Raw genomic sequence first — 13,610 nt, forward strand, 5'->3', positions numbered from 1 at the left:
AGCAGCATTCCCCAGCAATATCTCCCTCAACCACTCCCAGCATCATCCCCCACAGTCTTTCCCTATCTCTTAGTATTCCCCACAATTTTCCCTATCAGCAAACATTGCCTTGCAGCATGGATCATGTTTATTAGGAATGCTAAAGTTCTTTTCTAAGCACTGCTTTCTGTTTCTTGGACAGGCCTGCCTTCTGGCTCAGAAAATTCGGGATGATGAGAGAGGCGGCCGAGCTCAAATTGGTGTCATTGACAATGAAAAAGACTCCCCAGACCTGATGCAGATCATGACAGCAGTGCTAGGAGAGAGGAGAGGAGAACTGAAACAAGCCAGTCCAGATGAGAAAGCAGATGAATTTCAAAAGGCAAATGTCCGGCTTTACCAGTAAGTTTGCAGTTTATCTTCTGAGGAGAAAAATCCCAAACCTTCACATCAGCTGAATATCCTTGTATTTGGCACTACTTAGTTGGATAAATAATCCATCTAAGTAGTGCTGCCCTGATCCATCCATTGCCCATCCACATCTTAGCCAGCTAACTAGACCATATTTTAGACATTGTCTTTTTTGGCTATTTATTTCTTCTTTAAATGCTATTTAGAAAAGCTCAATCTAAAACATTAAGATTTAGACATATAAGACTTTGTTGTGCCATGTATATTTTGCTCTTATGTTTATGTTTTTGCCATGTATATTTTTGCTCTTATGTTTAAATGTTATTCAAAAAAGTTATACAATATGTTACTCAAAAAAGTTCTTTGTTATGTGTAATTGCCCACAAGCAAGCTTATTCAACTGTTCTCTGTAAACCGATTTGATTTACATATAATGTAAGAAGATCGGTATATAAAAACCATAAATAAATAAATAAATAAATAAATAAATAAATAGACAGACAGCTGGACAAGTGACTTATCCGACTATCTAGGGGCCTCTGAGTATAACCAGATATTCAGTGGCCACTAGATAGCTGGATAAGTACTACTAATCCGACTATTTCTGTTTGAATATCCACCTCAATGAATATAGTTCAACAAATCTTTACTGAATGAATAGAATGAACTTCGAAAAACCATATACAGGCAAATATAAGCAGGCAAATTAATACTAAACCAATAAGGTTAAGGGATCTGTTTGTAAACTCAAATTTCTTAGCATTTGGACTGGTAGATCCAAAACAAGTGGGTTATGTACCTCTACCAGCAGAGAGAGACAGAGCACAGCTGACATCACAGTATATATACCCCTGCACTGACATCAGCCCACCAGTATTCTCCATGTCCAGAAGATGGTGGACGTGTATCTCCCTACTGGGGATTGCTTAAAGTTTTAGAAGGAGAAAAGAAGAAGGAAAATTAATTAGCCCCGCTCTCCTGGGGTGATACCATATGGTCCCTTCCTCAGCTGAGAATTCCTGAAGTGAAATATATTAGAACCCTCCCTAAAATGAGTGCCTTGGTCTGCTAGCTGGTTTTCAGCCAGCATGGACTTAGCTGTAAAAAACAGCTGAAAGACAAGCGGATACAGGAAACCAAGCATGACGGAGAAGGTATATGCCCTCTTCCCCTGAAGCTGGAAAATGACTCTGTACTGAGCCAGGACAGGCTGAGCTCAGGTAAAGAAGAATAAAAAACAAACAAAAAAAACCACATAGAAGGGTTTTTTTGTAGGGATTCCTCTTCCCTTCGGTCTCCATGCTCGGCATCCTGATGTAACATTTGTTCCTGCTTCTGGAGGAGCTTGGGGGCTGAGGCAGCCTGGTGGATTGAGCAGCTGCTTTTGGCTAAGCCCCACTTTCAGGTTTTCCTTGTTCGCTGCGTGGTAGGCCATGACAGCATTTCGTGAACTTTTCCTGCGCATTAGGCTGCCCTCTGCAGTTCTGTTGGTTAGTGCGAGTGCGTCCAGCTGTGCATCCAGTTGTGTACCCAGTTTGTGCGTCTAGTTGGGCACCTAGTTGGATGCTTAGTTGGGCGCCTGGTTGGGCATCCAGTGATAGAGCATTTATATACACATGCTTACCTACGTGCATAATCTGACTAGCCTTGTGAGAGCTCAGTTTTTGGGCATTCATAGAGGCACAGGGTTGTATTTCTAAAATTTGGATATCTAAATTTGGACGCAGCATGGATACAGCTGGACACATGCTTCTCAGTCACCTGTTAGAGCATATTGACAGATTGATGGCATCTATAGCGAAGAAACCTAATCACCTTACCCTCTGTGCTGCTTTACATATTCAGGCTTCTCAGCCTGGCGTTCCCTCTCACTTATGTCAGCACTGATTGGAAAGTCAGGGAGAAGTGTCTGATTTTACTAAGCCTGGTTCTTCCCAGCCTGATGCAGGCCTGGGTAAAGAGATGCCAGAAGGGTCCCCTGACCTTAGAGCTCCCCTAACTGGTTCATCAGTGGGGGAAGGTAGCTCAGGAAGCACAGGAAGGTGCCCCCTGGTTTTGGCATGAATCCCTCTGTCTTCCTTGAGTAGGAATTTTTCAGGGGTTTCAGTATTTTCTTCAGGCACATTCCTTGGCCCCGACCAATCTTACCAGGTCAGAGTTGCAGGTGGTGAAATCCTGCACATCTGGTACTGTGGATAAGGCTCCAGATGGCATAGATGATGAAGCTGATCCTTATTCCCTGGAGGATGGGGAAATTCCTCCGGGATTGTAGCCATATAGAACTATGTTATGGTTCTTTCATAGGAATGAGTTACTAGCTCTGATTTCCCAGACTTTGAAGATGCTGGGAGTTCATGGAGCTGAATCGCTGTCTGAGCTGAAGAAAGATCCCATTTTGATTTTTTGTGTAAAGCCTCATGTTTCTTCCCGATTATGGAGACCATTCAAGAATTGATTGATCTTGAGTAGGGTGCTCCAGAAGCTAATTTCAAATGGGGATGAGTCTTGGAAGGACTATACCCCTTGGATCCAGCAGCAAGAGAGCAATTATGTTTTCCAAAAGTGGATGTGCTTGTGTGTGCCATCACCAAGAGGATGACTATTCCTGTAGAGGGAGGAGTGGCCTTGAAGGACACACACGATAGGAAAATTGAAGCAATCCTTAAGCAAGCCTTTGAAGCAATGGCAATGACTGCAGATAGCTTCTTTTTGTTCTCTGGTGGCTCAATCTTGTTTACTTCTCTCTCAGGAGGTAATTGAATCTGGTGTGAATTCCAGGGCAGTGATGGAACTGGCAGCTGCCTTTTTGGCAGATGAGGGCTGCGATTTGGTCCGCACTTCAGCCAGAGCGGCCAGGCATCAGCTATGGCTGAGAAATTGGTCAGCCAATGCAACCTCCAAGTCTAACCTTACGAAATTGCCCTTCAATGGCTCACTTTTGTTTGGGAGAGAGCTGGAGAAAATGGCCAATAAGTGTGGCGAGTTCCAGGTTCCTTGGTTGCTGGAGAATAAGAAACAGATGCCACATTCCTTTAGCATGAGAGGTCATTTTTGACCCTACAGAGGAATGGCCTTTCAGAGGACATGAATTTTGGATAGGTCTCAGTCTTTTCATCCCAGGCAGCCCAGACTGGGTGCAGGCTCAGGCAGTGAAGACCCCAAACCTCCCAATGAAGGTGTGCTGACCCACTCCCGGGAACAGGCGATAGGGGGGTTGCCTCTCTCTACTTTATTGAAGGTGGGTCGAAATCAGGTCAGACCAGTGAATCCTAGAGGTGATTCGAAAAGGATATGTGCTGGAGTTTCGCATTATTCCTTGGGACATATTCATGGTGTCTCCCTGCAACTCTCAGCAGAAGAGGCAGGCAGTGAAATGTACATTGTCAAGACTCCTCAGTCTGAAGGCAGTGGTCCCAGTCCCCATGTCTCAAGAAAATATGGGCCGATATTCCATTTATTTCATTGTTTGCAAGAAGGAGGGCTCTCTTTGCCTCATCCTGGATCTCAAGGGATTCAACAGTCATTTATGGGGGACTCATTTTTCTTATGGAAACCTTGCACTCAGTGATAATGACAGTGCAGTCAGGGGAGATTCTGACGTCCTTGGATTTGTCTGAGGCATATCTACATATTCCCATCCAGCTAGAACATCAATGATTTCTGTGCTTTGCAATTTTGGGGCATCATTATCAGTTTTGAGCACTATCTTTTGGTTTGGCCACCACGCCCAGAACTTTTTCCAAGGTTATGATGGTGGTGGCGGCAGTGTTGAGAAAGGATGGGAGTCTAGTCCAGCCATACTTGGACAACTGGTTGATTTGGGCCAAGACTCTGGAAGAGAGCCTCCAGTTGTCGTTCAAGGTGATCTCCTAATTACAGGAGCTAGGCTGGGTAGTGAACCTGGCCAAGAGTAGTCTTCAGCCATCACAGTCACCTGAGTATCTCGGTGTTCGGTTCAACATTTTTATCATGGTTAAATTAGTTGTGTTTGTCTATTTTAACCTTCGTAAGTAAATTTGTTGTGCCTGACTTTTTAACTTATGTATGTATATTTGTAAACCGCCTAGACGGACATGCAAATGTCTTATTGTTTGCGGTATATAAATATTTTTAAATAAATAAATAAACATGAAGTAGGGAACATAAGAACATAAGAAATGCCATACTTGGTCAGACCAAGGGTCCATCAAGCCCAGTATCCTGTTTCCAACAGTGGCCAATCCAAGTCACAAGTACCTGGCAAGTACCCAAACATTAGATCACAAGCTACTGTTGCTTATTAATTACCGTAATAGCAGCTTATGGATTTATCCACTAGGAACTTATCCAAACCTTTTTTAAATCCAGTTACACTAACTGCTGTAATCACATCCTCTGGCAATGAATTCCCGAGCTTAACTATGCACTGAGTGAAAAATAATTTTCTTCAATTTGTTTTAAATGAGCTACTTGCTAACTTCATGGCATACCCCCTGGTCTTTCTATTATCTGAGAGAATAATTAAATAAATACGTATACCTGGGTAACTTTACCTTAAAAGGTATATTCAAATGATATAGCCAGTTAAATGCAAAAATTGAAATTAAAAAAGTTAGTCCTAAAGGCCTGATTTCCCCCTCCCCCCCCCCCCCACATATGGCATTGTGCCCGATTCGCCCCCCCCCCCCCCCCCCAAGCTCTCCAAAAGATGGGGACTTGCGATGGGAGGGAAAATGGGCACACGTACCCAGATAATGTTTAACCTAACTGGCTATATTCAAACATAGCCATTTAGGTTGCAACGTTATCTGAGAAATATTACCTGGATAATTTTATTTGAGTAAATTCGATGGGACGTTTATCTTGCTGAATATTCCTGATAACTGATCTAGCTAAGTTATCCATTCTCTTCTCTTTGCAATATTGGCCTCTTGGGGGTTCGATATTCAGCTGCTGTCTGGCTGAACAAGTTAACTGGATAAACTATAAACAGTTATCCGGCTAAGTGGCAGCTGCTGAGGGCGGCCAAATATTAAAATAGCACCACTTAGCCGGCTAAGTGGTGCTGAATATTGGGCCCTGAGTGTTCTCATGACCTTAAGTACTTTTTCCTCTTGTCTGTGAAAGCCAAGCTTAAACAACTGAAGTATACAATGAAATAAACAGTTCTAGAGCGGCAGCGGGACTCAAACAAATATTGCCAATACATGGGGAAATGTGGTCATGGAACTATTTCATGCAGAAAATGGGATGCACGTACCCACCTTAATCCCCGTCTCCCCCTTCCATCCTCCTCATTACCCTTTCCCCTTCAAGCAACTTAAAAGACTCAAAGTAAATATTCGCTCAGTATTTTTCAGGAAAATCCATTCCAATCTGGTACTGGTTTAGTGTTTCAGAGTGTATTGTTATTTTCTTCTGTATTTAGTGTGCTCTCTCTCTGTATAAACCCCTTTTTATAATGCTCTTCCCCTTTTTTTTCATCCCTGTAGTGTGTATGAAAAGGAGGGTAATTTGGTAGTTCAAGAGACAGCCATAAAACCCCTCACGCAGGATCTCCTCCTTCACGAGGTAAGCTGGGGATCAAAGTACACAGAGCATATAGATAGACAGATAGACAGATGTATATGTATGCAGCCTTGTTCCCCAATGGGTATATTGCATTGTTTCAATATGAGCTGATCTAACAGTTGTTGAGTGGACCACAGGTAGCAAACGTTTGTTGCACAGTCCGCAGGGAAACAATTACCTCTTCTCCGTGTTATTACTTAAAAATACTGCGCGCTGCACTGGCACTGCAATCCACTCTTGGCTGCTTTATTTGCAGTAATGTATAACAGGGCCTAAACATTGGTGCACTTCCAAGACTACTTCAGAATTGTAGCACATCCAGCATATTATACGATCTTCAGCCAAATGAACAAGAGTTTTTCTTCAGTTTTCCTCCACATCCAATAAGACTCAGAAATATCTGACTTCTAATTGCCTTCAGTCTGCAAATAATGCAGCTGCTGGCATTACACCCGCAGTAAACACTCACACTTCAATAGTGCTTTCTTCCACAAAATAGCATTACCATAGCACCAAAAAAAAAAATTCCCTCACCACCAAGGACAACCCTGAAGACATTTTATCAGAATAAATAATTCATTTCTTCTTTCAATAATCTTACTATCTCTTAAAGTTTACAAGTCCTTTTCAAACAATTAGCTTTTGTCTTTCCCATGATTACAGTTTCCAACTTCAGGAAGGAGATACTGCTCTTTTTCCAGTTTTGTTTTGTTTTTAAAAGACCTTCGTTTTTCATCAGACTGATCAATCACAGCCTGGACTAAACCAAATGGGTTTTCTCTCACAGGGGTGATCCCAGGGCATACCACTATTTCAGGGCGACATGCACAAAATGGCGCAGATAGCCCCTTTGACCTAGTAAGGGCAAAGGCTATCGGCGCCATTTTGAATACTGGCAGCCAACGACCCGATTGCAGGAGATCGCTCCAGGACCTCCGCTGGACCACCAGGGACTTTTGGCAAGTCTTGGGGGGTCAGGAGGGTGGGGGGTTGTAGTAACTTAAATTTAAAGGGTTGAGATGGGGTTTTTTTTGGGAAACGAATACAAATGTAACTAATGAATGGATTGGGGTCCCCCGAGAACGGATGCAACAGATATGGGTCCCGATGAATACGAATACCGAATGGGATGAATCCATCCCTGCTGCACATCCCTACTCCCTATTATTTAGAAGCTGTTCAAACTCTTAGAATGCTGACCAGCACTCCATTCCAAACACCACCACCCCCTCCTTCCCGTCACTCTTCTAGCACTGTGCCATAGAGCAGCCCAGGAGAGAGACGGAGACAAGGAAAATAACTGAAGCAACTAGCAAAAGATAAGATAAAAATGCGCTTCCAAAGTATACACATACATATTCCCATCCACAAACCGCCACTGTACCCACACATGGACCAAACACCCCCCCCCCCCACACACACACACACACACACACACCCACACATCCCACCCCCATATACCTCACATCCACCCACCCAAACACACATACTTCACACCTTTCATGCACCGCAAACACCCACAATACACACCCACACACATTACCCCACACATCACCCACACCACCCAGCATACCCACCCACATAAACCCCTCTCCACACAGAGACAAGGAAAATAAATAACACAGCATCTCTATTCGCCCCCTACACATTCTCACACACCTATGCCCTCCACACACACTTGTACCACCCGTACCCTGTACCTACACATACAGCCACCTATACCCTATACACTCACCCATACCCTGCATTCAGCCACCTATACCCTATACACTCACCCATACCCTGCATTCCCCCTAAAACACCGTATCCCTATGAACCCCCGCAGCCACTACCCACAACTACACACAGCCCTACTACATATCTATACTGTAAAGCATTTCTGAAGCCGTGACTCTGCATGCTCTCCCTCCTTGTTTTTCTAAAATGTGGCTTGTGTTCTGAATCTGTTCAGTGTTTTAGATATGATAGGCTCTACTGGCAAAATGATCCATAATTTTAGAACCAAGAAATGAAATATTTGCCTTCTCTTCAGGTCTTCCACATCACTTTTTCCTTTTCTCTTCATTTCTCATTTCCCTTTCTGCTACTTCTCTCCCTTACTCACTGTTTTCTTTTCTTCCACCAGTGCACATGCTGTCTTCTTCTTCTTCTTCTTCATTCGTTTTGTGTGTTTTCTTCCTTCATACTTCCTTTTTGTCTTCTACTCATGTTTCACTCACTTTCTTCCTCTTGGGTTCAACTTCATTAAGATTAGACAGATTGAAAAAGTCTTAGTTTTAAACTTTCTTCCTATTGCAAATATATGAAGTTAATTGTAGTTATAAATCTTTGCATGCAATGAGGCAAAGCCAGAACTGACTCAGTCTATCTCTGGCAACCTGGGGCTACCTGAAATTCTAGTTTAGCAAATGTGGATAGGTCTGCCTTTTCACTTTGTGTGCAGAGGAAACATAGCCATCCTTCTAGACCCAGGGATGGCCTTTGGGTAGCCTGAGCTAGGCGGTCACCCTGGGAACCATGAGATGACGGGCACCTCAGGTGCTGCTATCATCGACCATTGGGCTGGTCAGCCAGTGAGCTGGGCAGCAGGGGTGATTACAAGAGCCCAGCATAAGACAAAGCTTGAGTAGGCTAAGCCTCCCAAAAGCCTGGTGGGCAGAGTCTGGCTCTATGCCCACCCCTGTCTCTGCCATGTGCGTGGCTGGCAGGAGGAGCAGCACTGGGCCAGTCTCACAGTATGAGCCACAAGATTTTGGGATGTCCAATTCAAACCACAAGACTGGCTGTGCTCAGCACAGGAAGCTATTGCCCTATTAAATGCCACTCCTGCTGGCATGGGAGCCCAAAAAAGAGCAAGAATTACAAACATGGGGACGAAGATTAAAAGTACCTGGAATCATGGGCACAGAGCAGAAGACTTACATCATATGGGGTAATGGGTAGAAACTGAGTCTGTTTGTGGGGGGTAAAGGACAGAGAGAGGGAGATTGTAATGGTGTGTTGAGGGGGCAGGGAAATGTACATGGAATGGTGGTAGGGATACAAGAGAGGAAGACTTGCGTGGGGTGATTGTAGAAGGACAGGGATAGGGAAGGAAGACTCAAGGTTGTGGCATAAAGTGGAAGAGAGGATTCATGATGGAGTGATAAGACCCAGGCTGGAAAGGGAGGAAAAGGGAAAGAAAGAACCACAGAAAGAGGATTGGGACTGGTGGAATAGAGAAAGAAAGAGGACATTTGAGTGGAGGGAAAATTGAGAGGGTACAGGGGATTAGAGGGTAAGGTAGACCAAATCTGGAGAGGAACGTTACCTGTTTTATTTGTGCCTGCAGAGCATCATAAATCAGGGAATGCTATGTTATTGCCTTATCTAAAAATAAACCCACAATGAGACACCAATACCAGCATGAATTATACTGCAGATACTTCCAACCTGACAAGCACAGAGAATAAAAATAGGGGTTTAGGGAGTGGGTGAAAGAGAAAGGGAAACAAGAGACTGAAGAAGGAATGAGAATGGGGGAAAAGGGAAAGAGGAGAGTGAGAGAGGGGAAGGAAAGATTAGGAAGGCAGAGAGGTTGAGAGATAGAATGCTGGTAGGTAGGTGAGAGATGAAAATATGGAGATTGCAAGAACTGGAAAGGACAATGGGGTTAAGAGAAAAGTAGAATGGGGAGAGATGAGGAAGAGTGCAAAACAAAATGTGGAGAAATGGTGAGGAGAAAGAGGAAAGATATAAGTATAGGAGAGCTGGAAGAGGGATGGTTGGAGAGAGAGCCATCTTGGGAATGGTAGGGTGAGAAGAGTCAGAAAGGAGGCAGCATATGGGGGTAAGGACAATAGAGTCAGATATCTGTAGACTGGTGAGGGAATGATGGAGAGCTGAGAGAGGGTAATGTAAAGAAGAGTTATAGAGATGAATAGCTGAGGCAGCGAGAACTAGAAGGGGAGAAAGATGGGGTAAAATATAGCTATGCGTGAACAGAGAGGCAGAGAAATGAGATGAAAAGATCAACAGAGGAGGAAGTAAAGCAAACAGAATATGGAAGGAAACCTTGGAAAAGGAAAATGGAAAAGAGGAAGGCACTGAAAGGAGGATCAACTCCTGGGATCCCCCTTCTCTTCTGATGGACTGGGCACTACCTCCCTGAGGCAAAAGGCAGGAAGGTTCTTTTCTTCTACTCCTCTCCCTTGGGCAAGGCTGGCGACCATCTTGGCTAAATGCAAGTCTACGGGAAAATTTTTCAAAATCCTCAAAACTTCTCAAACTTTGTGAAAAAGTCACAAATTGTCCAAAAATCACTTCCAACATGGTTTCACATTAGCCATGTCTCCAAACCCCATGTTCAATGCCATTTTTATATAGCGGATCCCCCATCTGGTGCTTTTTCCTTAACTAGGGGTGCAATAGATCTGGGTTAGAGTCCAAACAGGGAAGAAGAATTATCTTCTGGGGCTCTGGGTGTAATCACTCTCTGGCATATCTCACCATGTTGCAATATTGTCCAGACAAGGAGTAAGGAAAAATAATGAGTAAAAGAGGCAGAAAATAAAACTCAACCCAGGGTCCATTTATTCAGCCTTTGCTCTAGATTCAGCAGGAAAAATTCAAAAGGACTTCAGAAGTGATATTCCACATAAATTGTTTACTGTAAATTAAATTAAAGTATCCATGCCAAGAGCAAGAAAATCAAAACAACATCAAAACAATCAGAATGAAAAAAAACAGTAGTGTCCTTGTCCATTCTAAAGTTCTTTCACTCCTTTCCTACCTCTTCCACCTTCATCCTTAGCCAAAATATCCTCACCAGTAGGGTGGGACAATTAGAGTGTGGCCTCCAGCTTTAGCAAATCTGTTGGTAAACATCTCCAATCCAACAATATCAAAAAGGAATTCCAAACATCCCAAATCTTTAAACTGTAATCCGATTATCCAAAGTTGAGGCTCTGGATTTTCCAAAGTCCCAGAAAATCCTCTCTACCCTTGTTTGATTAGACACTTGGGCAAAGAGGTATTGAATCCCAATCTTCAAGGAGAAAGTGGACGACCCTTTCCTTCAGAAAAATACAATCTTCAATAACAAAAATCTTCTCCTTCAACTTCCTGCATAAGTTATAGAGGGGATCTTTAGCTCTCCTACACTTTTTCTCAAGTTCAGGGAGTGATCTCTCACTATTCTCTAACCTCTCTGTTAAGAATCTGGAAGGGATCTATCTCTGACTCCTTTCCAATCCACTAACCCTCTCAGTTGCTCTGAGATCTTTCAAGTGGCTCCTTCAGCCGTGCCTAACCCTCTGACCCACTGGGCAAGCTCCCAGTGATTATAAACCCCCTCAGAAGCCTCTCCCTCAGTAAGGTGGGGTTTAAGCTGTGGGAGGAATTCCAAAACCAAAACTTCTCCCACTTCCTCTAGCTTAGCAAAATGTACTTTGGGGAAAATATTAGTGATGGGCTGAGATCCCCATCACATATTTATTTTATATTCTGCTATTTCCTATATTCAATATGGATTGCATCTTTAATCATAACAAGCATAAAATATCACACAAAATAGCCAATAATAAAATAAAATTACAATTAGAATAAAAATAATACCATCTAAAAAACTCCATGCAGAAATACAGCATCATGCATTTGAAAAGGTTTGTGCTAGTGAATCCATATATGTCTGTGTGAAAAGAAAAGTCTGGTGATCTCAAGATTGTGAAACTGTGTGGTAAGGTTGTGGCACAGAGCCAAAGGGATGTTAGGGTTCATAGGGAAAAGTATAACAATGCTTAGAGGGAGAAGATAATGCCTCTCTGCAGGTCAATGTTAAGAGCTCATGTTGAATACTGGCATCAATTTTCAAAAGGTTTAGGTGCCTAACTTTTGAAATTAAGACCCTTTGGAAATTGACTAAGACTAAGCACCTACATTTAGGAGTCTATTTTCACGTGGAAACTAAATTTATGGCCCTAAAAATATGTGGCTATGGGGGCAAAGGTAGGTTGGAAAAAAACGTTAGCTGCTTAGCACCGATTCTCAGTACTTAGATGCCTATCTGAAAATCCTAAATCTAGGCATATGAATTGCATGCCTAAAATTTCAGCTCCTAAGTTTTAGATACCCAAAGTGAGATAGATTTTCAGCTGAAAACTTAGATCCCTAAATTTGGCTGAAAATTCACCTACATGTAGGCACTTTCTTTAGTTGTTGAGCCATTTTTTTTAACATTGACCCTATTGTGTCCAATTCTAAAGGCCACATCTGGATATGGACAGGGTGGTGGTGCAGGGGATGAGACTTAAGGGCCTAAACACATATACCCTAGAGAAGAGAAACGACAGGGATATAATCGAGACATTGAAATACCTCAAAAGTGTAAAACAGGCATAAGAAACAAACCTTTTTCAAAGGAAAGGAAGCACTAGAACAAGAGATCACAATGTGAGGCTCCAAAGGAGTAGACTCAAGAACATCAGCACGCATTTCTTCACAGGAAGAGTGGTGATTTTATTGAAAGGCATTCAGGTTGGTGTTGAGAGAAATAAAATAATTCAAGAAGGCAATGGATAGCACAAAGGAGCCCTAGCTGGAAGAAGTGAAAGGGAAAACCAGATACCAACTCTACTAGGGTACATGGCACTGTGCCAAGAATTACACTGGGTAAAGCAAACGGGTCCTACAGTGTTTTCTGCCATCACATTCTGTTTGATTTCAAATTAAAGCAGTGGACCGGAGCCAGCCTTCACTTTTCAGTATTCGCAATCACCAACTTGCATTTATACATTCTGCATTCAGCAAATGCTTCATTAAATGTGTTTTAGGGATGTCCTTTCATTAGAGCGAGGGTGCAATCTGAACCCCAGAAAACAGTTTTGGCTTGGTTTATTTCAAATAAAATGAATCCCTTGTGCCTCTGTAAAATCTGAAAAAATCAGACTTCTCGTTTTGGAAAATAGCTGAGAAATGTAAAACAAATAAGACCTCATGTCCCCACCCCGCAATCCCCCTTTCCTTTGGTGCTCTCCAGGGATGAAAGGGCAGAAGCGATTCCCCGTTGTCCCTGCCCTGGGCTGGCACCTTAAGTTGTTTTATGACCGTAAAGTAATATTATCAAAGCCGTGAGGTAACCAAAAGAAGGAGATAGGTCTAAAGTCCTTCAAATGATCTTTATTGTTGTTCAAAAATTGGTATTTCCAACAATAAAGATCATTTGAAGGTCTTTAGACCTATCTCCTTCTTTTGGTTACCATAAAGTAATATAAGCCGTAAAGCATGTTTTCTGGTCTTATGGCTGGACAACAACTTGGCGCTGGCCAACCCTGAGACCGATGCCTTGGAGAGCCAACAGAAGGGGAAGAGGGTGGCAGGGGAATAGGGGGAGCTGTTTCTTTTTTTGCTTTTCTTTTTTTTTTTCTAATTTAATATTTATTTCAGTTTGGCAAATGAACTTTAAACCAAAATAAACATCAAATGACCGAAATTCCAGCCCACCCTCCCACAAAATGCAAATAAATAAAGAAAGCCATTTTCCCTGCACATCCCTCTTGTTTTCCTGGGGTTGGGACTGCTCCAGTGACAGGAATCGTGGTTGCTCATAAGGCGCGTACCAGCACGTGGCGTGCAGGTATGTTTGGAACCGTTGCTGCTCTGATCGGGAGGGTGTAGTGGGACTCTAGCCACGA

General features: G+C 42.9%; 1 protein-coding gene across 1 annotated transcript in view; it reads left to right on the forward strand.

The window, feature by feature from the left end:
* The window catches only part of VILL (villin like), a 195,916-nt gene that overhangs the window by 127,234 nt on the left and 55,072 nt on the right, over nt 1–13,610 (forward strand). Inside the window, exons 7-8 of the mRNA XM_029588369.1 lie at nt 182–381; nt 5,862–5,940. Coding sequence (XP_029444229.1) covers nt 182–381; nt 5,862–5,940 — 279 coding nt within the window. The remainder of the gene's footprint in view (nt 1–181; nt 382–5,861; nt 5,941–13,610) is intronic.

Source organism: Rhinatrema bivittatum, chromosome 2 (assembly GCF_901001135.1).
Source record: "Rhinatrema bivittatum chromosome 2, aRhiBiv1.1, whole genome shotgun sequence".
NCBI lineage: Eukaryota > Metazoa > Chordata > Amphibia > Gymnophiona > Rhinatrematidae > Rhinatrema > Rhinatrema bivittatum.